The 27764-nt window shown below is 44.2% G+C and overlaps 1 protein-coding gene across 2 annotated transcripts in view; it reads right to left on the reverse strand.

Annotated features, from left to right (window-relative positions):
- Positions 1–27764, reverse strand: part of PRKCE (protein kinase C epsilon) — a 532535-nt gene that overhangs the window by 174541 nt on the left and 330230 nt on the right. The window contains exons 4-9 of one of the 2 annotated variants that reach the window (XM_061155485.1): positions 21865–22024; positions 19749–19783; positions 18324–18409; positions 15579–15674; positions 15298–15427; positions 1797–1939 (exon numbers count right to left, since the gene is read on the reverse strand). In XM_061155485.1, coding sequence (XP_061011468.1) covers positions 1797–1939; positions 15298–15427; positions 15579–15674; positions 18324–18409; positions 19749–19783; positions 21865–22024 — 650 coding nt within the window. The remainder of the gene's footprint in view (positions 1–1796; positions 1940–15297; positions 15428–15578; positions 15675–18323; positions 18410–19748; positions 19784–21864; positions 22025–27764) is intronic. The other variant, XM_061155486.1, reaches the window with a different exon arrangement.

The raw sequence follows: 27764 nt of genomic DNA on the forward strand, positions 1-27764 counted from the left end.
GCTCTTTAGCTCTTCTTCGCTTTCTGCCATAAGGGTGGTGTCATCTGCATACCTGAGGTGACTGATATTTCTCCCGGCAATCCTGATTCCAGCTTGTGCTTCCTCCAGCCCAGCATTTCTCATGATGTACTCTGCATATAAGTTAAATAAGTAGGGTGACAATGTACAGCCTTGACGTACTCCTTTTCCTATTTGGAACCAGTCTGTTGTTCCATGTCCAGTTCTAACTGTTGCTTCCTGACCTGCATACAGGTTTCTCAAGAGGCAAGTCAGGTGGTCTGGTATTCCCATCTCTTTCAGAATTTTCCACAGTTTATTGTGATCCACACAGTCAAAGGCTTTGGCATAGTCAATAAAGCAGAAATAGATGTTTTTCTGGAACTCCCTTGCCTTTTCGATGATTCAGCAGATGTTGGCAATTTGATCTCTGGTTCCTCTGCCTTTTCTAAAACCAGTTTACTTCTGGCAAGGAGCAAAATCGTGTCTGCTGAACAGGACTCTCTGCAGAGCCCGTACATATGTGGGTTCAGCACTGTCATCACAGGGTGTCTGTCTAACCTGCCTTCTGGGTGGGGCCTTGGCATTAGGGGTTCTGACATTCTGCTTGTAGCTTCAATGTCCTGGGTCAATAACTGAAGTCCTGCTTCTACCAGTGGGACTGTCAAGAGCTGAGAAGAGCCACCAGTAGCACAAAAATCTCACGTTAGTCAGGAGGAGAGGGTGTTTTTTCCTCTAACCCTTACAAAATAGCTCTGTTTATTGGAAAGGTAAAGAAGAAAATGCTTAAGAAGATGGAAACAACCAAACCTTCCCATTCAAGGGAAAAGCCTCCTCTGAGAGGCAGCAGGGAAAAGGCATGGGCAGCTTCTAGAACAAGAAGGGAAACACAAAGCCGTTCAGAAAGTATTTCAAGGGAAAATTCAGAGACAACATTTAGGAGCTAAGACTGTCGAGGCACCCAGAGTCAGGCTTGTTTTTTAGTTAAAAAAAAAAAAAAAAAGTACTGGGCAATGACAGCCACTTGCCCGTACCACCCCACCAGGATTTCTTGCCCAGTTAACATGGTTCTCGTTTTTTCATTAAGTTACTCTTTCAGAGCCTTCTTACATTTTTTAGGCTAGGAGCCAAGGCTAGGACGAGCCTTCAAACAAAATGCTAGAGATATCTTTAGCACTGTTTACATCTGTGGGCCCTGACTTACCAAAATAACATTTTAGCAAATGGATCTTTTCCTACTGACATTCGGAATGCCGCACAGATAGAGACAGGGCTTTGGTCACCAAAGACAGGCCCAGATGTTTCATGTCGTGGGACATTAACAATATTCCTCGGGCAGCCAAGTGCCAGCACTATCACAAATCTTCTTGGCTTGCTCCCTAGAAAAGAATGTGTTTCCAGCTCTTCATCCATTTATCCTCATTATAGTGATACCAGAGGCAAAGTTCAAATGTGAACATTGCTCTCATGCCAGTCTTGGAGGCAGATAAGGCTACTTCCCTGTCTAGAACTGAGTCTTTTCTGGAGGGAATTCCAGAATGCTTACCTCAAAGGTGATGTACCCCTAAGAAACACAACACTTGAGACTTGCTTGGCTTTTCCTCACCTCTGGAATCAAAGGAGACTTTTGTGTTACCTGCATGACTTTTCCTTCTTTGTTTTCTTTAAGCACATGCTGTTTCAAGTCCAGCATCTCAACCCAGCAGTCTCAGAACTATACTCCAAGGGACTCTCAGGAAGATAGCACGGAGATGCTGGCTCACATGGAGCTCCAGAAACATCACCCAAGTACCACTTACCTTTTTCCTCCTCTGGCCACTATTGGTGATCTTGTCTGGAGTAACACCCAGGTCAGCCAACACTTTAGCGATACCCCTGGCATCCACGCCACAGTTGGGAGCCACGTTGGTCTCACAGCGCCGGTGAACGTTCATCTTGCAGACTGTAAGGAGACACGGAGGAGAGGCTTCCAAAGGGTCATGGCCTAAAATGTTACCTTATTGTGCTCTGATTGTAAAAGGAACACACGTTCATTTGTTAGAATTTGGAAAATGCAGGAAGACAAAAAAAGAAAAATAAAAAAATCACCCATCATCCCCTCACACAGATCTAAAATCAATCACCTCACAGAGATAATCAGGCTACGGATGAATAAAAATCACACTGAAATTTCCTTTCAGGGAGCAGAACACTGACCGTAGAATTTAATTGGTTTCTCTGAAGAAAGTTCATTTGGATGCCGAACCCGAATGGGTCCCCTGTATACAGTGCACTATATTACTCTGCTGTAATGTGGGAATGTTCCCAAGAGAGGAATACTCACAGTAGACAGCCTATAAAGAAGCTCATCTCTAAAAATGAGGAGCCTGAATAAGGTGACCTCCAAGGTCCCTTTCAGATCCAAAATCTGGATTCAAAGGAACAAAGGCCATGCTTGAATTTTGTTTTTTGTTTCATCTGCATCACTTAAGCTGACCTTGGTGCAGGACATCCAAGGTGAAAACATAAACTGTTTTGGTCTCCAGTCCAGCATGTGAGGAGCTTGGAAGTTGTTGCTCTGTCCTAATGAGTAAAAAGCTGGACAAACTGGAAAATCAACAGCTCTTCTTAAGATTTAACAGAGAAGTAACATCACAGGGCAAACCGCTGCCCTGTGGGAGAGACAGATACAGATCATAACTCAGTGGAACAGAAACTCCCTAGCAGCAACCCAGTGGAAAACCAGCACAGGGAAGGGAAGCCTGCCCTAAATGGTGAACCGTCGGGTCCCAGCGTGGGCTATCTGTCAAAGACTCTAGGCTGACCCCATCACACGGTCCCCCCACTTTTGTGAGTTTTACCTCTAGTTGTTTGACCATGTTCTCACAGTGAATATTGGAGAAAGAAATCCCTCATGCTGATCACAGGGAGAGAGGGAAGGAATTCTGAAACACAGCTGAGCTCCCTGTTCTTAACAAGGCTGGTTCTGAGAAGAAGCTATTTCATCAGAGACTAAACCACTGTAGCTTTATCAGCTCCTAAGCAACCTAGGGGGAGGAAAATACCCAACTCCAACCTGTGTTAGCTATCCAGTCCTATATAAGGTGGGGGGAACCCTGAGAAACATGTATAACGCTCATAGTTCAGAGAAACAGGTTCACACACAGAATGAGATCTAATCTTAGGACTACAGAATGCTTCCCCTCCCCCAGCACCTTACCACCATGTTACTAAAGGCCTATTACTGCTGTTCCTGTTACTTGACATTTCATGTCTGACTATCCCTCTCTCACACACACAAATATGACGCATGTTAAAAGGCAAAAAAACAAGGCAAGAAGCAGAACCAGACTCAGACATGGCAGGGTTGCTGGAATAACCAGGCCAGGAATTTAAAACAACTATGATTAATATGCTAAGGGTATATGTCAATAGAAATTTTTAAAACAGAAAAACAAAAGGAGAAATACTGGAAAAAAAGATATAGAATATCTAAGAAATATAGAACAGTTGCAAAAGGTGTAACATGTGTATGGGAATACTAGAAGGAGAAAAAAAAAGGGAAAAGTGAAAAAAAAAAATTTGAAGTAAAAATGACCGAGAATGCCCTCAAATTGAATTCAGATACTAAACTACAGACCCAGGAAGCTTAGAGAACACCAACAAAAGACAGGAAAGAACAGGATAAATGAAAAAGAACAAAACCAATATCAAGCTACATCTAGGCATATCATATACAAGCTGCAGAAAATCAAAGATAAAGAAAAATAATCTTGAAAGAAGTCAGAAGGAAATAACACCTTACCCAAAGGGAAGCAAAGACAAGCATTACATCTGACTTCTCGGAAACCACATAAGCAAGAAGAGAGTAGAGTGAAATATTTAAAGTACAATAAATCCCCTTCATATGAACTAGCTCTGTTCCAAGAGCATGTTCATAAATCCAATTAAGGCCAATAAAGTTAGCCTAGGTACTCAACTAACACAACTGGCTATGTAGCACTGTACTGTAATAGATTTATAATATTTGCTTATAAAAAACAAATATAAAAATAAAACATTTTTAATCTTACAGTACAATATCTTTTACTCTTGTAGTGCCATAGTACCTTGAAAAGTATAATAGTGAAGTACAACAGCTGGTGATTTTAGCAGTGACAGTTACACCAACACTGCCTGTACACTTGCTCCTAGACATCCTGGGCTTGAAATAAAGTTACTGAACTACTCTACTTTATACAGGACACAAAAGCACAACACTTACAGAGGAAGCACACACGTGACAATGTATACCAGGCATGTGACTCACTTACACGACTGGTCATGTGAACACACATTCACATCTTTGAAAGTTAGCAACCTCAAGGTTCATATGTAGCAGACTTACTGCATTGAGAGGGGGGAAAAATGCAGAATTCTGTACCCTGTGACATTATCCTTCAAAAGTGAAGGAGAAATAAAGACTTCCTCAGACAAATAAAAGTTGAGGAACTTTATTGCCAATAGACCTGCCTAGCAAGAAGTGTTAAAAGAAGCTCTTCAGAAAGAAGGAAAGAGCTATCAGTCATTTTCCTTCCTTCAGTCATCAGAAACTCAGATCTACATAAAGAAAGGAAGAGCATCAGAGAAGGAATAAGTGATGGTAAAATACAAACTTTTATTTTTTAAATTCTTACTTGACCTAACAGATAATTTTTCAAGATAACAATAGCAACGATGTTTTCAATTATTATGCTTATATATATCATATGTATAGAAAATATATGCTTATGTATAACTGAAATGAATGACAACAATGATATGAGAAGGAGGACAGAAGAATAAGAAATACTTTGTTATTATAAGGTATTAATACTTGCACCTGGGGCTTCCCAGGTGGCACGAGAAGTAATGAACCTGCCTGCCAGTGCAGGAGACATAAGAGATGCTGTCTCGATTCCTGGGTCAGGTAGATCCCCTGGAGTAGGAAATGGCAACCCACTCCAGTATTCTTACCTGGAGAATCCCATGGACAGAGGAGCCTGGCGGGCTACAGTCCATGGGGTTGCAAAGAGTCAGATACGACTAAAGCAACTTAGCACACATGCAATACTTGCGCTATCTGTGAAGTATTAGAGCATTATTTGAAAGTGGACTTGGATTAGTTATAAATGTATATTGCAAACTCTAGGGCAACCATGAAAATAAGTTTTAAAAAATAACAGAAGAATGGATATGCTAAGAAAAGAGAAAAAATGGAATCTTATAAATTGTTCAATTAAAACCACAAAAGGTGGAAAAATGTGAAAGGCAAAAATAGAAACAAAGAGCAAGGGCATCAAATGGAAAACAATAACAACAAGATTGTTATTAATCCAAATATATTGAAAATCACTTTAAATGTCAATGGTCTAAATACATTGAGTAGAAGACAGAGATTGTCAGAGTGGATCAAGAAAGAAAACCCAGTACATATTATCTAGAATAAACACACTTTAAATATGTAAGATACATATAGATTAAAATTAATGTATGGAGAAAGATACACCATGCTAATGCTAATTAAAAGAAAGTAGGAGTAGCTACATTAATTTCTGATAGAGCAGACTTCAGAGCAAGGAAAGTTATCAGAGATATCAAAGGGCACAACAAGGGACAATTTTCCGAGAAGACATTAAAATCACACTCCTGGTATTTACTCAAATGAGTTGAAAATGTAGGTCTACACAAAAACCAGCATATGGATGTGTACAACAACTGTATTCATAATTATGAAAACTTCAAAGCAACTAAGATGTCCTTCAGTAGCTGAACAACTAAATTGTGGTACATGCATATAACTGAATATATGTCAGCACTAAAAATACATTAGCTATTAAACCATGAAAAGACATAAAAGAACCTTAATTGCATATTACTAAGTGAAAGAAGCCAACCTGAAAAAAAAAAATACACATTGTATATAGCTCTTACTACATGACCTCCTCCTCCATGACAGAAAAGCAAGACTGTGGACTTGTAAAAGGATCAGGGACTGTCAGTGGCTGCAGGGGAGGCAGGGAAGAATAAATAGCCAAAGCACAGAGGATTTTCAGGACAGTGAAACTACTATGTATAAATACTATAAGGATGGATAAAACATGTTGTACATTTGTCCAAACCCACAGGATGTCTAGCACGAAGAGTGATCCCTAATGTAAACTGAGGGATAATGATGCGTCAATGCAAGTTCATTGGTTTAACAAATGCATCACTCTGGTGTGGATACTGATAGTGAGGAAGGCTGTCTGTGGGTGGGGGTAGGGGGGTATGCTGGAAATCTTTGTACTTGCTCCTCAAATTTGCTCTGAACCTAAAACTACTCCAAAAGCTAAAGTCTATTAACACACATACACACACACAGACTTTCTGGAATAAAACCAGGCAGGATGACCAGACCTAAGGGTTCTGCATTACCTGACCACTGACCTGGAGGAGGGACAGCACTGACCCGACTCTCCTTCATCTCCAACCCAGGCTTGAAGAGCTCAAGTGAATTACATGGCTGAAGATGCCCACAGAGCCAAAGGCAGGAATATGGGGGTAGGGGAGCTGATGGGAGGGGAGCTTTCTCAGGCAATATAAACAAAAAGAAAGCTCCATCACAGCCTGGCCATGGTGCCACCTACATTAATTGAGTTATTACTAAAAATGCTCAAAAATCCTCAGACCCATGCCAGCCTCCAGGTAACAGCACTCTGAATTCTCTGTCCCACTGCCCTTAACAAAGCTACTCTCTGACACTCAGCTCAGCTCATCTGCACCTGTCCAGCCATCCTATCTCATACAAGTTCTCTTCTGTCTCTTCTTGAGGCGACAGAATGGACAAGAATGAAGCAACCGAATGAAGAAAAGAATTTTGTAGCACGGGTAGTTTATCTATGTGATTTAGCCGCTGGCGCCCTCTGGTGTTGTAACACCAGACCTGTCCATCCTAATGAAACAAATTCGCTCAGGTTGACTGGTCAGCAACACAAGAAAGATTTTTGGGGACTTCATTTTTCATTTTTAAAAATTCTGTTATTTCTTTGGGAGAACTGTGTAGTTGTCTTAATATGTAAGGTTAAAAAAAAAACCCAGTGACATGTCAGTTAATATGAACCACATGAAAAAGAGACTTTGAAGGTGCTTTGAAAAGTCTAGAAACATGAGGGCAAAGCTGGCTGAGAGAAGGGAACTTGACATAATTTAAGCAGCCACAGTGGGGTTCCCAGAAGCTGGAAGTAACATCTGGAGGCCGCAGGTCAGGAAGAGAACGTAAATGTTAGAACCAAAGAAGCTCCTTTATAGTAACGCAAGGCAGTCAAACCAGTTGAATCACCCCCTTCTCTCCGTCATCCGGACTGGTGAGCACCCAGCTGCCAGTTCCCTGAGGATTCCCGTTCTAGGCTGCTTCATATTGTTCATTTTTCAACCGCTTCACCGGGATGAGCTGCACTGCTGGGGCTCTTCAAAAAGGAAGACCATTATTCTACTTCTGCCCAGGGTCTCATCACACATTTGTTGAGCTCCTACTCGGTGCTTTAGGTGGTGCTGTGGCAGCCGTGCTGTCCTCAGGACAGGCGGGGGCTGAGGCATGCTCACCTTCATTTTGGTTTCCATGTTCCCACCCTTTCCATAGCTGAGATTAAAGCTGGTGTTGCAGTGGGGTGGGTTAGGCTGCTGGGAATCCTCCCAAAGCAGGCAGAAGACCTTGTGAGAGAACAGTGACAAAGGGAGATGGGCAGGCCTAAGTGTTCTCCAGAAATCTCTCTACATGAGGGTGGTCTGGCCCTTGGGGGTGAGCCAGAGCGGTGGCTTGATAGCACACGGGTTACAGCCAGCCACACCACGCACAGGGGCAAGACACACACAGCTGTGAGCAGGAAGTGGTATGCTGTGTCATGGAGGTTAGCAGGGGTGGCAGAGTGCTTGATGCAGAGTCCCGGGCAGGAGACAAGACTGGGAGTGGCAAATGTACACAAAAAGGCTTAAAAGGACCCCAGCAAATTGTTAGTAGTGGTTAGGGGTGCAGATAGACATGGTAAGTGAATATAGCAGACTTTAATATTTTCATACATATACTTAAATCTTGCTAGAATCTTTCATAGTGAGAATTATTTGTGTATTATTTGTGTTTTTTTAATTGTAAAAATACAAATAAAAGTTGAAGATATGACAAGGAAAAGTGAAAGTCGCTCAGTTGTGTCCAACTGTTTGTGACCCAATGGACTATACAGTCCATGGAATTCTCCAGGCTAGAAAACTGGAGCGGGTAGCCTTTCCCTTCTCCAGGGGATCTTCCCAACCCAGGGATCGAACCCAGGTCTCCCGCATTGCAGGCAGATTCTTTACCAGCTGAGCCACCAGGGAAGCCCTATGACAAGGAAACTGTTAAAAAATAATAGTAAAGGGCTGATATTTTCAAAACTGATGAGAATAAAAATCCTTTTTCATAACTTTACTGTTTTTTTTTTTTAATATCCACTTTTTTAAAATGGAAGGAAGGAAGAAAGGAAGGGAAGGGAAGGGAGAGAGAAAACCTTCCCTTCCTCCTATCTGCAGTGGCAGAACCAGCACAGACCAGTATCCTGGACTCCCAATCTGGGATCTTCACTGCTTCCAGCTCTCTGCCTAGGGGGTTTGCCCCAAATAGATGGCCTGTTCTTCATTACCTGCAGGAATGGGAGTGACTCTCTATCCCTTAGTCCACAAAAGTAGCCTTGGCTCACAGCTACTATTAGGATAAGATCTCAGAGAGAGTCAAGAAGCCAGGAAGGAGACTCCTCAGGACTCTCCAGGCCAGACCTTTTCCAGCTGTACCTCGTTCCCTACCTTGGCACAGGGCTGCAGTCAGGGTGGACAGGCAGGAGCAGGGGCCTCACCCCAGAGGAGGACAGGAAAGCCAGGGCTGCTGCAGGCCCTGCAGGGCAGATAGAATTGTGTAAAGAGGTCTGGCTTTCTGTTAAACTGCCCCAGATGCTGGGTCAAGGCGGCTGTGCTGGAGACGTGTGAGCTCACAGGCAGAAGAGAAGTGGGGAGTGGGGTGGGTGGCCAGGGCAGGTGAGAACCCCACATCTTCTTTAGAGAAGGAAACAAAAATCATAAGGTATTGGGAGTCTTTCCCTCTGGGGAAACTGACTCCATAAGTCAATGGAGAAATAAAGCACATGTGAGAGGACCCTGGAGGCATTCACTGTGCAGGTGAAGGTCAGGTTAAGGAAGCAGTAGACTTAAAATAAAATGAAGAACAAAAAGAGTTCAAATGCCTCAGTGACGCTAGTATTTGAACATTTGAAGCTCATTTTCACACCGTCTAATAGTGGCTGAGGTGCTCAGACAGACCCTCAATGAGTCTATAGAGAGGTACAGCGCAACGGTGCCAGCACTGAAATTGTAAGATAAAGGACAGGAGGAAATCCCCTGGTGGTCCAGTGGTTAGGACTCTGCACTTTCACTGCCAAGGGCACAGGTTCAATCCCTGGTTGAGAAGCTAGGGCCCTGCTAGGTGGCCAAAAAAAAAAAAAAGACAGCAACGAAATATCTTGCTTTAGTGCTGGTGTCTTTCTACCCTGATAAAGGAGCTCGGTTACTCAAACACAGCCTGTGAGCATTCTCCAAGTGATTGGCCCCTCTTGGGTAGTGGGAGGGAGGAAGCTGCCCAGAGGACGGTGGTGGGTTCCCACAGGTCCCTGGTTGTATCCCTCTGTGCACACTGGTCTCCAGTTTCCGCCAGTAAAAGGGGGTGATTATGCTCTCTCTCCCTGGCTGACAGAGGGACAGTCTCTGGAAGAGTATATCCACCACCTTTGTACCCATGTGGCTCAGGCAACTTCAGGCTGAAGGGAGAGTGACCAGGACCATCTCATGGATCCTTCCCTATAGACGCAAACTCGAGAAAAACCCATTTCATTGAAAACACCTAAATGTTTTATCCCCAGGAGTGGGACGGGCAAGAAAGCTGAAGCCACAGACCAGCAGGTCAAGTGGCTTGTGTCCCACCATGACCAGGGGATGGGGGCTCCAGCCCAGGAGGCCAAGCCAGCCTGATTCAACAAAGGTGCAGACCTGATGGAGTCTCCATAGATGGGAGAGGGTGGGGATCACAGACCAGAGGCAGCGCAGGAGCCAGCTGCCTCTAGCTCCCTGGGGACTTGCTCTGAGACACCAGGCAGGTCAGTAATTTTTTATTTCTTTTTCTTAGCAATCAAAGGAGTGGAACCAGACTTAGACCCAGATAAGAGGGGCCCATTCCCAGGACCCTCCCAGCCTCTTCTGGCTATCACCCTCTCCACAGGATAAGGGTCCTGCAGGGACAAAAAGACTTGAGGCTGAAAAAGGATAAAAAGCAAGAAGGAAACATAGGGGGTTGGGGGGCAGTGAAACCACTCTGTATGGTACTACTGTAAGGTAGATACATGTCATTATACATTTGTCAAAACCCGCAGAGTGTCCAACACCAAGAGTGAAATTAATGTAAATTATGGATATTGGGTGATTATGATGTGTCAGTGTAAGCTCAGCAACTGTTTAACAAATGCATCTCTCTGGTGGGGGATGTTGATGGTGGGAGAGGCTGGGTATATGTGGGGGCAGGCTATATACAGGAAATCTTTGTACCTTCTGCTCAGTTTTACTGTGAATCTAAAAAATAAATTTAGAGAGAAAAGCGCAGCAGGAGGAGAAAAGGAACAAGAGGAAAAAGGCCAAATCATGGTAACAGAGGACAGGACAGGAGTATCTGTAAACCTTTGTTGGGGCCCTAAGTTCTGAATGGCCTCTACCTTCTCATCTCTGTGTAGCCTGTTCCTCTCATGTCCCGCTGGGCTCCAGTGACCAGGAATCCTCGCTTGAGGCAGCCTCATTCTCCCCATCTTTTACTTGAGCAGGCTTGGGGCGCTTCCTGCCAAAACAGAGCTGAACACACCATCCCCCGGCCCTGCCTTCTCCCAGGGTCATCCAGGGACCCACAGCCCTGGCAGCCACGTCTGGATGTCTGGGCTGCCTCCTTAAATTATCAATATTTATGAGATGATGGTGCCTTCATTTAGATTCCCTAGATAGATCAATAATTAATAGAGTTACTTAAAACCAGACATGGCCTCATCAGAGTCCCATCCAAAGCAGGCGCTCTGCTTCCTGGCAACCACTACTCAACTTTCCAAAAATGCATCACTCCTCTGCTGAAAGCATTCAAGACTCCTGCTGCATTGTTTTCTTTCTCTTCTTTTTGTTGCCATGTCACTTAATGGCAAAAAGGATTTTGGACAGGCCCTGTTTCTTTCAGGTCATCTGCTGGAATTCTAGAAAGGGAAACAACATCTGGGAAGCTCACAGAGAATATAAGATGTGTCAGCGGCCAGCACTTCCTCCTGTCCTATTTGTCCTCACTTCTTACCACAGCTATTTCCAACCCTCCTCCCAACCCTCCTCGTGCCTTCCACACCCCCCTTACTTCTCACGTCAACTCTGAAAAGGATCTTGAATTTCAGAAGTAAGGGAACTCTCTTCCCCCGCTGCCCCACCCCGTAACTCAGAAGTCTGGCCAAAGTCTGTATTGATCAAAGTTGGGGAAATTAACAAGGGTTAGGTAATGAAATGGCGTGCTATTTATTGTCTTTCATCACTGATAACACTCTAATTAATACCATCACTATCTAATCTTCTTTATTATCAACATCAGAAACAGAGTAATTAAAAAGACTTTTCTGCTCTCATGTTAAAAGTGCCACAGTCTGGGGTTGTCTTCTATCTGCTGACCTTTTTTTTTTTTTTTTATTATTGTTGGAGCATAGTTGTTTTACAATATCTTGCTTGCAATGTGGTACAGCAAAGTGAATCAGCCATACATATACGTGTGTGTTAGTCACTCAGTCGTGTCCAACTCTTTGCAAACCCATGGACTATAGCCTGCCAGGCTCCTCTGTCCATGGCATTTGCCAGGCAAGAATACTGGAGTGGATAGACATTCCCTTCTCCAGGGGATCTTTCCAACCCAGGGATCGAACCTGAGTCTCCTTCATTACAAGCAGATTCTTCACAGTCTGAGCCACCAGGGAAGCCGTATACATATATCCCCTCTTTTTTGGACTTCCTTCCCATTTAGGTCACCACAGTTTCAAGTAGTGTTCCCTGTGCTATAAAGTAGTTCTCCTTAGTGATCTATTTTATACATAAATGCTGGAGAGGGTGTGAGAGCAGGGAATCCTCTTACACTGTAGGAAGAAATGTAAATTAATGCAGCCACTATGGAGAACAGTAAGGAGTTTCCTATAAAAACTTAATTAAAAAAGGAACTTATTTTTAGCTGCAGTGCCCTCAGAAGATTCAGAACTTAAATGACCATTCTGCCAGTCATCTCCTCCTGGACTCCCTTCCCTGACACAGGACATGCCAGGCCTGGCTTTGAGTCTTTCCTTTTACTATGAGGAGGGGTATCCATCTCTTTATCCCTGTTCTATCAGCAATCCCCTGTCTCTCCTGGCTCATTAATGGTCTCTTTTTCCACTGTCTTTTTTCTGATTATATAAAATATCCTGAAAATACTTCACATTCTGTTTTCACTCCAGCCTCTGCACTTGGGTGCTCATCCCCATCAAGATAGCCCCTGCTGAGTGCACCAGTGATCTCCTTATTGTTAAATCCAACCCCATGTCCCACCTTTTTTTTTTTCAGTTTTATTGAAGCATAACTGACCTACAATACCATGCTTGTTCCAGGTGCACAAACATAGGGATTCAATATTTCCATACATTACAAAATGAGCACCACAATAAGTCTAGTTACCATCTGTCACCATGCAAAGATACTACAGTATTGTTCAGTCTATGCCCCACGTTGTACGTTTCATCTCTGTAGCATTTATTTTGTAACTGGAAGTTTGTACCTCTTAATCTCCCTCATCCCCCATCCACCTCCCCTCCAGCAAACTACCTGTTTGTTCTTTATATCTATGAGTCTGTTTCTGTTTTATGTATTGTGGTGCTGGAGAAGATTGTTGAAAGTCCCTTGGACTGCAAGGAGATCAAACCAGTCAAACCTAAAGGAAATCAACCCTGAATATTCATTGGAAGGACTGATTCTGAAGCTGAAGCGCCAAGACTTTGGCCACCCGATGTGAAGAGCCGACTCCCTGGAAAAGACCTTGATGCTGGAAAAGAATGAAGCCAAAACGAGAAGAGGGTGGCAGAGGATGAGATAGTTATACTCAATGACTCAGTGGACATGAATTTGAGCAAGCTCAGGGAGATAGTTAAGGACAGGGAAGCCTGGTGTGCAGCAGTCCATGGGTTCCAAAGAGTTGGATGCAACTTAGCAACTGAACAACAATAACAACAACAAGATTCTATGCACCATTTGTCTTTCCCTGTCTGACTTATTTAACTAAGCATAATACCTCTAGGTCTACTCATGTCACAAATGTCAAGATTTAATCAATTTTTATGGCTGAGTACTATTACACTGTGCATGTGTGTGTGTGTGTGCGTGCATGCACGCAACACCTCTTCTTTACCCATTCATCTGTTGATAGATACTTAGGTTGCTTCCATATCTTGGCTACTGTAAATAATGTTGCAATGAACACAGGGGGTATGTGTATCTTTTTAAATTAGTGTTTCTATTTCTTCAGGAAAATAGCCAGAAGTGGAGTTGCTGGATCATATGTAGTTCTATTTTCCCATGTGGCACTTTTTACTTTAAATAACTTTTTGGAAGCACTTGGCACTATCCATCACTCCCTTTTTAAATTTTTTAAAAAGTACTCTCAGCTCTTTTGGCTTCTATGATTCCATTCCCTGCCACTTTCCCTCCTATCTCTGAGGCCCTCCCCTCAGAGTGTGCAGCTCTGTTGCACACTCATCCTAGGATGCTGATACCCTACCTCATTCCCAGATTCCCAAGCTGTCTTCTTCTTTTTTCACTCAAGGTACTTATCCTGGGGATGACATCTACTTCATAGGTTAACTACTACTCAAACACTGACAAATCCAAATCTAAAAGCTCCATCTAGACATCTTTCCTGAGTTTCAATGAGAATTTCCAACAGTCAGACAGCTTCATGTACTTTCCACTGGTGCCTCAAAGTAAACACGTCCCCAGCTCAACTCCACCATCTCTACCTCCAACCCTACCCTCTCTCCTGGGTTCCCTGTCTCAGCGAGTGGTGCCACCATCCTCCCAGTTGGATCTGATCACTACAGACAATAAATCACTCATCAACACCTCCTAGGTTATTTTCCTTCTCTATTCCCACTACAGCCAATACCTTATTTCCAATCTTCATACTTTCTCACTGGGATCCTTTCAGTGACCAATCGGTTCACAGCTTCAATTTCCTTCTTAAACTTTAGCTCTTTCTCTAATTTTTTCATAATGGGAATTTATTAATGATGCATTCAGTAATAATAAAATACTGCTTTTATAACAAACTAATTTAACAGTTTAATACATTTTCATTTTTAAGCTTAAATTTACTTAAATAGTAAAATTTAAAATTTTAATATTTAATAAAATAATAAAAAAAGTGTTTTTAAATAGTATCTGTGAGATATTCCTGGCCAATAGTTCATGGTTGTCCAACTCTGTGAGCAAGTTAGACTAGCTTGTGACACTGGACTTCTATTAGACCCCAGAGTGTGAACCCACCTCCCCATATTATGTGGTATTACCTGTGTCACTTAGCACACTCATTTGAGCAGAAGTCAATTCAAAGGCAGAACAGCAGGAAATAAAGGAGGAAACTCAGACCCAGAGGTCAAGGTTCAAACCCTATTTCTGCTCATGAGCTACATGAAGAGGTTAAATTAGTCTCTGAGCCTATTTCCTCATGGGGGCCAGGGGGATAATATAACATCCATCACAGGTCTATGAAGGAGCAATCTATCTTATGTGACAGCATTTTAGCAGGTGTTTTTCCAAAAGTAAACTCTGAACCATGGATGGTGACCGAAAAATGTCTATGACTTATTTCACAGTCTAACTCCAAAAACTTTTCTTCTCTTATACTCCAGTGTATCTTTTCCTTAATTTTTTCCTGCACTTTTTCAGACTCATCTTGTGGCCCCAGCTTGTTCACTGTCTTAGAAGGTGGAGTCACACTTTCTCTCTTCTGATTCCCTCTACGGAGTCCGCTGGAAGGCCTCTGCACACAGCCTGCCTGCAAATGCTCAGAGTAACTAACAACGGCTTAGCAAGGGCTTGGGCCCAGTCCTTTGGTCAGCCCTGGAAAGCACTCTCGAGGCTCCAAGAAGAAAGGTTCTTTAAGGGGAGCACAGCAGGGGCTCAGGTGCAAGGGCAGGGGGAGAGCAGGACCCAGCGCCTTACCTTTGCACTGCAGACCCTGCCGCAAGAGGCCCCAGAGCAAGGAGCCACAGTGGTCACAGAAGGTGGGGACCTTGTAGTTGTGGATCCCGAACTTGTGAGGCATGTTGACACTGAACCGCTGGGAGCCCACCTGCAGGAACAGCAAAGCACAGGGTCAAAGCCAAGCTCCTTGCTCTGAAGCTTCCCTGGGAACACGGTGAAGACAGCCTTCCTCCCACAGCCCTGACCCCACTTTCTCTGTGGACTCTGACCCCCTACCAGTCCCATCCGGGACTCCAGACCTCCAAATCCCATGGCACACAGCAGTCAATCTGCACCTCACATTTTGGCCTTGAAGAGTTGTCATTAGGTGACAGGATTGTGGGATCAATGAGACCCTGGGGGTAGAAGAGGCAGGAAACATATTACTGTAGGTACTGAAGACATGCTGGGTCGATACTAAGAGGAGAGTCGTGGTCTCCCAGGACTAGCCCCAAAGGGATGTGGGGACAACCAAGGTGAAGAGGTTGGGAAGCATCCCAGGTGACTAGGAGGTCTGTGGGGGCAGGAGAGCTGTGTGACCCTCAGCTGCAGCCACTAAGGACTCTAAAGTATCAGACGATGGGGGGTGAGAATGATGACCGACACATAAGACTGTGCTGCAGGATCAGGTAGCCTGCGAGCACCCAGAGAGGCGGCCCAGGTGTAGTTCCGATGCACACAGCACTCAGAGGAAGATACAGCCGGAGAGCGGTGAGTGAGGCCAACAGGAAGGACTTGGGGAGGGAGAACAGGGAGAAAGATAGAACCGGATGACTAAAAGCCAAAGAGGAAGAGAAGGAAGGAAGATGACACAAAGAGAGAGCATTCTTGGTTAGTCGGGGAACGGCAAGAGTCCTAAGTGTGAGCTCAGAGACACAAGACAGGATGAGGGCATCGGCCGAGTGCTTGTGGCCAAAAGTTCCAGGGAGCCCATTGGCAGAGCCCCCTTTTAATGGGAGGGCATTAGATGCTTGGTGTTTAGAGCCATGTGGGTGTGGGGTGTAATGTATGATGAGTGTGTACATGTCTCACACTGCAGGTGGTTACACAAAAGAATGAAATTGAAGGTTTGCCCCCCGAGGGCTGTGCCCAGCAGAGGGCACAGTCACCACCCTGATGGGTCAGGAATATAGTAACTAAGAGACTGGCCTCAGGGAGCAGCAGGACAGGCAACCAATTCCACTAAGAAACCCAGTCAATCCCTGGCAATTGATCTCCCTTGGGACATGTACCAAGTTTGGGAACACGCCTCATTGGTAACTTCTTTTCAGTGTTCAATATGCCAGAAAATACAATCAGAAAAACTAGGTCACAGATTAAAGCTGGGTTCTGTGCATTTCAAATCTCAACCCTCTAGCCTGCATGGCATGAAGTCATAGGGTCTTCTTCCAAGGAGGTGTGAAAGAGGTTTAGACATCTGCAGAGGTTCACAATTGATAAAACTTATGAGATCATTTTTTAAAAACTTATTGAGAGTTACGATCTCAAGAGCAGGAATCATGTATTCCTCTTTGTTTCTGTGGGCCATGGAGCAATCATCGGGCATACAGGAAGTGCTCAATAAATGCTCAATAAAATGTCCCTAAGAAGAAAGACACATAGCAAGGAAATTATCTTTTTCTTTCATTCACTTAAAAATCTAATGAGAGTAGCAGCATACTTATGGTTACGATCCTAGAACAGGAGTCAGGAGAGCCAGGTGACAGTGACTTGCGATTTCCTACCGTGACTGTAGGACCTCAGTAAACGACTTTGGTGCTTTGGGCCGTCTGCTTTCCAGGGACATGGGATGCTCAGCCTAAGCCTCGTCCCTCCCTGCTTTCCAGAGATGGTGTGAAATCAAAAGGAGATGGAAATGCTTTCCGTAAAGATGGAAAATGTTTTGGGTGTCAAGGTGTCACTTTGTTGAACTGTTTTTAAGAAGCAGGTAGAAGACCCTGCTTCTTAAAAATAGAAGGGACTCCTTTTGGAAGCCTAATTATAAACCTATCTGATTATAAACCTATCTGATTGTAATCCCACCCAGGGTCTCTCTCACACTAATGGCCTATGATTATATGATATTTATTTATTTCACCAAGAATTAAAAGCATGTCTTTGAAATCAACTGTCGTGAACACAGATAACTCCTCTACTCACATTCATACCTGTCATTTTCTCTAAGAGGTTTTTTTTTTTTTTTTTTTACCTCTGTTAGTGGATCCACTCTTCTCTCAATTACTCAGTTAAGAGAAACCTGGCTTCAAGTCAAATTTCCTTGCTTCTTTACCCCTAACAACTTTTGTAACAGTCAATCTGACACTAGTTTCTAAGAGGAAGGGAACATAGTCCCGTCGTCAAGGACTCAGACTCTGGAACAGACTGGCTGGCTTTTTCACATACTGGGATGTGAGGTTTAAGGCAAGTTAATTTGACCTCTCTACGCTTCTATTCTTTCTGTTGGAAAATGAAGATAGATCTCATTAAGGTTGTTATGGCTTTAAATAATATATGATAAAGTGCTTAAATCAGGGCACAGTGAGTACCCAATGAATGTCAGCTATTGTTATTACTGTGGTTCTTCCAGCCTCTTAAGTGTTTCTTAGATTCACTAATCCCACTCCATTCCTCCATCACCTCATAAAGATAAGATTCCTGCTGTGTGTTCTGTCTCTCACTGTTTATGAGCTGTGTGGAGCCCTTGACATGTCAGTGAGTCCTTTCACTGTTTCGATGAGATAATGACATAAAACAACTCAAATTTTCCCCTGGGCTTTCTTTTGGGGACCATACAACCCTTGGCATCATATCCACACACACAAGCCTGACTTTGAGCTGCACTCATTCTGTAGATTGTACCTCATGCTGGAAGGCTGTGGACAACTCCCTTTGTTTTTGATCAGCACAATGAAGAAAGCAACAGGACCTCAGAGAGATAAGGTTTTTCCTGGGGACCACAGAGGAGGCAGTGGAGGGTGGGGATGGCAGGGAAGAAAGCCCAGAATTTCAATGTTATAAATATTTACCTCGTCGGGAGTTTCCTGTTTCTTTAATCCAGCACACTTCGTAATTATGAGCTCATGGCATCGCTTGTGGACCACGCAAGTGCAGACTGCAAACAGCAAAACATGAGAGAGCTGAGCAACAAGCAGGGGAAGGAAGGTTCCATCCCGGGATTCAGTGAGGTCTCTGCGGGGGAGCGAGGGGGGCCCTGCCCCTTCTGTCTCCAATGCAGAGACTTATTGTAATGCCCTACCTGAAGCCCTTTACGCAATCACTTCAAAGCACTCTGCCATCACAGCCATTAGGCTCTCCTAAATGCTCTGGAGAAGAATGGACCATTTATATCCAAAGGGCATCAGCAGTTTTCTCCAGTTCCAGGAGTACCAATCAATTTTCTTGCTTCTCCATGCCAGTGTCAGGAAACAATCGCCCAGTTGGAAGGCACCCCTGTGTTCCATTCAAGGTCCCACCAGGGCTGGCTGGGGTGGTAGAGAGGCCAGCAGCACGTGAGTGGGTATTCTGTGACATAGAAGTTCTCTAGCTCCTTGATCTAGATATACCTTTTGTGCCAAATTTTAAATTTTTTATTTTATGTAACACTTCCCCAAGAAATGGCTGATGCTCTGTCTGTAGTGTCATGGGCCAGTGTGGGCAGTAGGTGATACAAGGAATCTAAGAACTGTCACATGTGAAACTGTGCACACATTACCCCCAGAACACAGCCACATCCCACAGAAGCTACCCCAGTCCCCCAGGGGTGAGACTCAAGTCAACCAGTGGCTGGGCTCCCAGTTCCAACCACAGAGAAGCCTCAGCATGACCTCATCACATACCACCCTCCAGTTCTAGATAACTTAACCTTGCATTTGTAGTCAATTAACTGGGGAAGAAACAAACCCTCTCATACTTTCAGGCAACTGTTAAATGTTTAAGAGCTAATGATGGTATAGAAGAGACCAAAAAAAAAAAAAAAAAAAGAGAGAGAGGGAGAGAGAGCAAAGCAGCAAGAACCATGAGTGAGACAGAATAAAACAAGCAGGGGAGGAAGCTTCTTCAGGGAGTGGGAGAGTGGGGAGCTAACACAACACACAGAACCCAGTTCAGGACACAAGGGCCTCCAAAGGGCATCTTCCTGAAGCTTTCCATTTCACGGGAGAAAGAAGAAGGTGCACCAGAAACACTGCACCAAAAGGCTGAGCCCCCTGGTCACCTGCAGATGGTGGTCCCCACAGGCGCTCCTATACATCTACTCCCACACAGCTATAGTGGAGTGATGGCCAGGCAGGGACAAAAGAAAATCAGGGTCTCACCTTACAGAGAGAAAGCGTGACCATGCAGGGCCTACCTAGCTCTGAGTCTCATCCCACCTAGCCCCCGTTTCCACAGGCAGTCGTGATCTGAATTGACCTGTGGTTCCCAGGGATTTACTTCATACAACACCCTCTTACCTTGACACTGGTATCCTTGCTTTCCTATGACACCCCTGAAAAGAAGAAAACAGCTCTTTAAGAAAATGAATTCCAGTAGGTCAAAAGTCACACAAAGCGACCCCATTCTGGCCACTGCCCACAAATGCTGAGTGGAGTCCACTCAGCAGAGGGGTAGTATCTTGCTCCCACTTGAAGGGTGCCTTAAAATGACTCCTGATGGCCATCAAGGACAGCCCCAGGGCTTGCAATGGGTGCAAGGTTTGGTCAGTGTTAGGGCTCGGTCTCCTATACAAACAGCCACTCCAGGGGCCCAGCTGTGTTCTGGAAAGCCCCAGAGACCCTGCTTGCTCTCCATGGGCCTCAAGTCATTGAGCATGCGTTTCTTTGCAGATAGTTGTGGAGAAGGGTTCTCGCTGGCAAGCATATTCCCTGAGCATTCCAGGAGTAGTCAAGGTTTATGGGGCAGAGTGTGGCCAGGACTGGGAGTGCAATCTACCATTTGGGTAAAGGCCAACATCGCAGATTCCTTCCATGGCCAGCATAGGGTCCCCTAGGGCAGGTTTAGGGTCAGCCTGGACACAGGACAATCCAGCCAACCTGGCCTGAGCCCTGTCCTCAGGACACCGCCAGCAACTGGTCAGCTCCCTGCAGTACCCAGTCCAGTGAGAGGAGCCAGAAGTCACTGGGGCTACAGCTAAGGGAACCTAGAGTTCAGTGGTACTGGCCATGGGCTTAGAGGAGACCTGAATCTCTAAGGCTAAGCTTTCAGAACCTGTTCCCCAATTCTTGACCAAAATACAGAGGTACAGGTCAGATGGCTGTCAGTCCCAGGAATGAGATGTGTCCGTGGATGGAGCTGGGCATTATTTCTGCTTTAATCAGGTTGACTTTGCTCTAAGCTGTGTCACCTTGGATGTCCATGCCAACCTCTGTGACTAGTTCCAGAACACCACAAGGATGAGACGAGGTGTTCCTGGACACCATGGGAATCCAGGGTGTCCTCAGAGTGCAATTTGAATGTTCCCCTTCTGCATTCATGTTGCAGGATGGTCTTGCTCACTCTCCTCCATGGGATTGCCAGCATGTGAACTCCACATCAGCTCCAGAGAGTAAGAGAGGTGGCTAGGAAGGCTGAGCATGAGCTATTAGTTGTGCTCACCAGGGTGGAATCAGGTCTCTGACACATCCTAGCTGGAGGGCTGTAGGCTGGTCTCATTTCTGAGCCTCATTATTGTTGTTAATGGAGTGGTGTTCATAATACATAGCTCATAGGATGCTGGGAAGATTTAGAGATTTCCAGAGCCAAAGAGAGACCCTGACACAAGGTAGGTACTCATCAAAAGTTCCCCTCTAATCCCCAAGGCCAATATTCCTTGTCCTTCTCCACCTGCCAAAAAGGCCTACTACTTACCTGTTTCTGCCTATCAAAATCCTAGTCATCATAAAAAGAGAATTGCCACCTCCTCCAGGAAGCCTTCCCTGAGTACTCCAGCCAATGCTTCTCTCTCTTTTCTGAAATCTCAGCATCCTATCAGCACCAGTGTTGTGACAGTTACTAAAAATTGTTTTTTATTATAAATATTGGCAATGGAATATTTTTACGCTTTCTATGGAAACATTTAAATGTATTAAAAAAATAGAGAGATGAATATAGTAGACCCTCAGGTACCTGTGAGTACCTCCAACAATGATAAATTCATGGCCAGCCTTGTTTCATCTCTACCCTAGACCCTCACCCCTCCTTCCAGTTATTTTTTTAAAACAAATCTAAGAAATCCATCATTCTGTTGGTAAATAATTCAGAGTCCCTCTCTAAAAGTTATGAGTTCTTTAAAAAAAAAAAAACCCACAATACCATTACTGGTTATAAAATCTTAACTCCTTAAATATGAGATATGATATGATCCTACATATCTCCATATGTAGGAACCAGGATTCATAGTTTCTTCTTCCCATCTAGCCCCCCAGGCACCACTCAGCCTTGCAGAAAAGTCTTCTGTAGTCAAATAAAGAATTAAAGCACATAAGCATTTTTTACATAAAGTGTCCAATCTCCTGACCCATTCCCCCCCCCCCCCCCAACTCTTGCTGCTGAGAAGTCTAACTGAGAGGTTTCCAGAAAAGAGGACCTTACCAGATAAAATCTCGGCAGTGGGAACAGTAGGTGGGCTGCCGAAGGTAGGTAGCCATGAACTTGTGGCCGTTGACCTGGTGGACCCTGCGCCTGACAGCCCCCTGCCGCTTCCTGGGCCGCATGCGCTCCCGAAACACACGTTCTTCATTGTCTTTAGGGGCTGAGGAGGGACAAGAGCACAGAAGAAAATACAGTCTGGGTTAGCAGCCCTTGAAAATAACCTCCTGTGGGAGAGCTACTCCAGCCTGGGAGATCTGGAGGTTGAGGGGGGGCCGCCTCTGCTGGTGGAGAGATTCAGGGGTCTAAGGAGCCTCACTACTTAGCTCCAGCCAGTACGCACCATGTGACTGCAAGGCCCGGCCTGTGCACTTTCCCACAACAGCTGCACTCGGCCCCCATCCCACCCTTCTCCTGCTCCAGGCATGGCCGCTTCACTCCTCCCCACACCAGCTCCATGTTGCGAGGGTGTGGGGTCAAGGGCTCAGGTTCAACTCTTACAGAAACTTCTGAGGAGTGACCTAGGACTGCTTGTGTTCCTCATCTGGAGCCTCTGCAGGCACTGTCCTCTGTCAATGGGGATGATGGTGATGGCCCTAAGGGGTGTGGCTTGGAGTCAATGGTGTTGACTTCCCTTCCCACCCAGATGCCAAGCTCAGACTTTTCTTCCTCTTCCCTCTTCTCTAGAGTAAAGCAAAAAAGAGCCTTTCCCTAAAGGTTAAAAGGAGAGGGAAATAGAACACTGTGAAAGCAGACAGTTTCCAGAAGGTTCAAGAACACTACCATGGGCTTTAAGACCTACTGGAGACAGAAAGATCTTCCCCACTTCTTACTTCCCTCCCTTTCAAAGAGTGCCCCAAACCTAAGAACACCCTGCAAACGGACAATACAAATAATAATGACCATTAAGTATTGAATGTGCCACCACACACCCCAATACATACATTAATGCCCTAATCCCCAATGTGATAGTTGGGGGGCCTTTAGGAGGTAATAACGATTAAATATAGGCATGAGGATGTGCCCTCATAATGGGATTAGTGCTCTTAAAAGAAGAGAAAAAGACCTGAGCCAGCCTGCTCTCTGCCATGAAAGGATACAACGAGAAGGTGGTTGTAAACCAGCCAAGCAGAGAGTCCTCACCAGAACACAAAGATACTGATTTCAAACTTTCAGCCTCCAGAACTGTGAAAAGTAACTTTCTCGAAACATAGCATCGAAACATGTATATTATCTATGGTGAAACAGATCACCAGCCCAGGTTGGATGCATGAAACAAGTGCTCGGGCCTGGTGCACTGGGAAGACCCAGAGGGATCAGGTAGAGAGGGAGGTGGGAGGGGTGATCAGGATGGGGAATACATGTAACTCCATGGCTGAATCATGTCAATGTATGACAAAACCCACTACAATATTGTAAAGTAATTAGCCTCCAACTAATAAAAATAAATGAAAAAAAAAAAGAAAAGACAAATATAGCAGCTTTATACAAATGAAACAAGAACTTTTGAAGAACACTCACACATGTAAGCACATTATATGTTTACAGGTGAATTCTCAAATATATTCACACCCTAAACATTATTCTTATATGAAAAAAATAAACATAGTATCTTCGAAACTTCATTTTGAGTTGTGCAACAGAGAAAGAAAAAAATAAATGTTTTATAGCATTCAAAAAAAAAAAAGAAAAGTAACTTTCTGCTGTCTAAGCCTGTATTCTATGGTATTTTGTTAAAGCCTGAGCAGACTAACACAGTGACAATGCTAGCTAACGTCTGTCAAGGGCTTACACTCTGGAAAGTGTTAGTCACTCAGTTGTGTCCAACTCTTTGTGACCCCATGGACTGTAGCCCACCAGGCTCCTTTGTCCATGGGATTCTCCAGGCAAGAATACTGGAAGGGGTTGCTATCTCCTTCTCCAGGGGATCTTCCTGACCCAGGGATCAAACCTGGGTTTCCCACATTGCAGGCAGACTCTTTACCATCTGAGCCACCTTAGCTATCTATGCACTCTGGTGGGTGCCATGCTAAATTCATTATGTGTGATAACTCACTGAAGCATTACAACCCCAACTGAAGGGTACCGCTATTACCCCCATGTCTTGGATTTGCAAACTGAAGAATGAAGAGTTCAAGTAACCTCTTCTGTTAATATAGCTATCTAGTGGTAGAGCCCAAGAGAGGGGAATGGCAACCCACTCCAGTGTTCTTGCCTGGAGAATTCCATGGACAGAGCAGCCTGGCAGGCTACAGTTCATGGGGTGGCAAAGAGTCGGACACGACTGAGTGACTAACACACACACAGTGGTGGAGCCCAGATTCTATACCAGAGAGGGAGAGAGAGGTCCTGGGTCCACTGGCCACCTGCTGCTCTGAGGGACAGCCCACTCTCCCTATAGCAAGTCTCCAAAGCTCTCACCTGGTGGCTATCTTTAGGGAAGAGCTGGGCTGCCTGAGGCTCCCTCTAGCACAGAGAAGGCAGGCTATGGTCTCCTGTCAGGCTCTTGACACTCTCAAGCAGCCCTGGAAGGTGGGCAAAAATACATTGGGAAGGCTCCATCCCCTCGACAGCCCCCTTGCACCAGCCAGCACCCATCACCCCAGCCTAACAGTGTTAGTCCTGAGGGGAATAAGCTCTGCTCCTCATGGACCTCTCTGAACACAAGGTTCCCTGACGTGGTGGTCACGTGTGTCAGTCAAACATCTGTTTAATCCAAGAGCATCTTGTCAGTCCAGAGAGGGTAGGGGTGGACAGAACATCAAACTGAAGGAGGAAAAGAACAATGGGGAGCAAACATCCAGTGTGTGCTTTTAGAGGGAAGCAGCCTCCAGGCAAATGTGCAGAACTGCTGACTGGAGGCTGCCCACAGGGCTCCCAGGCTGTATTCTCAGGATTGCCCCTTGGTGACCCGGAAGGGGGTCTGCCTGTGGACCTCCTGCTTCATACCCCTCAACCTGCAGGGGTTTCCTTTTTACCTGGTGCCTATTGTTTCACAAAGTCTCTGACAGTGATTACCTTCTGGGTACAGAAAGCCCACACCACCTCCTACTTTCTACAACCCAGGGGGTAAGACCCGGCTGAGCAAATTTGCAAGGAAAGGTTTTGCTTCTAACTAGAGATGTCTACATATGCACACGCATGCATAAATATGACAATCATCACTCAGTTGTAAAATTAGAGGTGACTTTCATTTCTGCTTCACACTTTTCAGTATATTTAGAAAATTCAATTTGTATAAGCTGGAAACATGGTATTTTAAAAAACAAATCTTTTCAATAGCCCTTAGTTGCTAGAAACCTGATCGACGAAAAATCCAAACCCCCCAAACTCAACCTTGGGTAGCTCAGGCCAGGGGATGGGAATTCTCTTTGTACAAAAGCATCCTTCAAATTCTTTCACAGAAGGCTTTACCATGGAATATATATCAATAGTAAGCTCTAATGTGTTTAAGATGCAATTTGATTTACAAATTTCTCAGATTTTCTAGTCATCTTGACTCTGGAAATTGTGTTTTCAGTCAAAATGGTGAGGAGTTTAATCTAGTTTTCTCAAGGAAGTGCTGTCATATGGGGGGTCATGGGGTCCCCGAGGGCCTTATTTCTCAACTTTTTATAGAAATGACCACAGTAACCAAACTGGACATTCTAAACTGTGTTTAACTGATTTAATAGATAAATGCAGCAGCCAGTTAACTCTACTTGCTTTTAAAAATTTACTTATTCTTTAATTGAAGAATAATTGCTTTACAGAATTGCGTTGGTTTCTGCCAAACCCCACTTACTTTTGAAAACCTGTTTGTGGGGTGCACTGATGCTGTGAGAAAAGCTGCTTAAAATTTGAAAGGGGTGGGGGGTGGGGGGGTGGGGGGAGGGGAGGGTCTTGGGTGCAGGTTAGAAAGAGAGCCAAGGATAACCCCATGCTAAGGCGGGGTCCGTCTGATCTAACTTCTCCAAAACGTTCTGTTCTCCTGCCCCAGAGCACATTGTGCATGGCCTGTTAAAAGTCAGCTTCTCTGTTCAGTAAGTGGGGAGACTAAAGGCAACAGAAGGAACAGGTAAACAAACTTCGTGTTCCAAGGAGGTTTGCACACGAGGCTGCAGGAGAAAGGGGGTGGGACTCCTGGCTGATGATAACACCTGCCTTCCACACACTTCTGGACAGGGGAGCCACAAGGCTCCTCAGTCCCATGGAATCTCCTTGTTGGGCCTAGAGAAACTGCTAGAAATGGATCACCTTCAGCATTTCCCCTGATGTGAAGGGTCTCTATCAAAACGCAGCTTCCATGGGGTAGGGGGTAATGCATGGCATATGCATGCAGGAGCACAGGCACCTGTGTGGGTAAGAGAGCATGCTTGGTGTGAGAGTGAAAGAACAGATTTATAAATGTAAGTATATATATACATTTATGTATACAATAGCAATATATATCAAACATGCATAATCTATTATATATTCATATATAATACAGCATGATATGTTAGTGTCATTAACATAATTATATTATGACATGATTATATTAGTAGCAATATATTACTATATAAGATGAATGTATGATATATAGTTTTGCTGAACCATTTGAAGCAACACTTCAAATGTTGCTTCAAGATAAACTTCAGGGTTTATCTCCTAAGAATAAAAACATTCTCTGACATAATCACAATATCAAAGTCAAGAAATTTAACATTGATATAACTATCCAATAGACAGTTCATATTTAAATCTCCCTGATTGTCCCCTGTACGTGTGTGTATGCGAAGTTGCTTCAGTTGTGTCCAACTCTTTGCAACCCTCTGGACCGTAGCCTGCCAGGCTCCTCTGGCCATGGGACTCTCCAGGCAAGAATACTGGAGTGGGTTGCTATGCCCTCCTCCAGGGGATCTTCCAGACCCAGGGATCGATTATATCTGCTGCATTGGCAGGTGTGTTCTTTACCACTAGTGCCACTTGGAAAACCCGATTGTCCCCTAAATGTCCTTTATTGCTGTTGTTTTTAAATGTTTAATCTAGAAACTAGTTAGAGCTCAAGGAAGTTATCTGCTTGCCGTGTCTCTTTAATCTCCTAATCTAGAACAATTTTCTTGACTTATTTCCTTCTTATGACAAAGTTATGGAAAATATAGGATGTTGTCTTATAGAACATTCTACAGCCTGGATTTGTTTGTTCCCGTTTGATTAGTTTCCAATTCAATGGCAAACATACCACGGAGATGTACATATCAATAAATCTTTAGCTATAGATAAGTGTGTAAATGACATAAATATAAAATTTATAGGAGGAGAAATATAAAATATTCACTCTTACTAGGAATTCTTAAAATGCAGAGCTGTCTTGACCTACCATTGACATACCATTTAATGCCTAATAAAGAAACAAATTTGTTTTTAAATGGTATTATCAGCTGTTCGGAAGGCTGCTATGAAACTGATTTATTCATTCACTGCTAGAGGCAATGTCGCATAATATTTTCAAAAGCAATATTACAGTACATGGCAAACATCACAAAAAGATTCATATCCTCTGATTAGGCAATTCCTTAGTAAGTAACTCTAAGTCAATAATTCAACAGAAACTAAAAGTTATACACTTATAACTTATACATGTTCCCCAAGGCATGTCTAATCAGCCTTCAAACAAATAACTTGATAGTCTCACATCAGAAGAATGATCTAATGAATTATACTACATCTATATAAATTTTAAAATGTTGAGAGAAGACTAGGTAGGCACATGGGGAGATGTGATCCAAAACTGTGAAAACAGGAGGCCCAGAAACACAAAACATATCTACAGGTTGAAGGTAATATGAAAGAATTATTGTGTTATACTAGGATGGTGGGACTATGTATTTGTATATTTGAAAAATGTTCGCTCTTTAATGACGTTTTTTGGCTGCAGTGCA

Source organism: Dama dama, chromosome 11 (genome assembly GCF_033118175.1).
Source record: "Dama dama isolate Ldn47 chromosome 11, ASM3311817v1, whole genome shotgun sequence".
NCBI classification, from domain to species: Eukaryota; Metazoa; Chordata; class Mammalia; order Artiodactyla; family Cervidae; genus Dama; species Dama dama.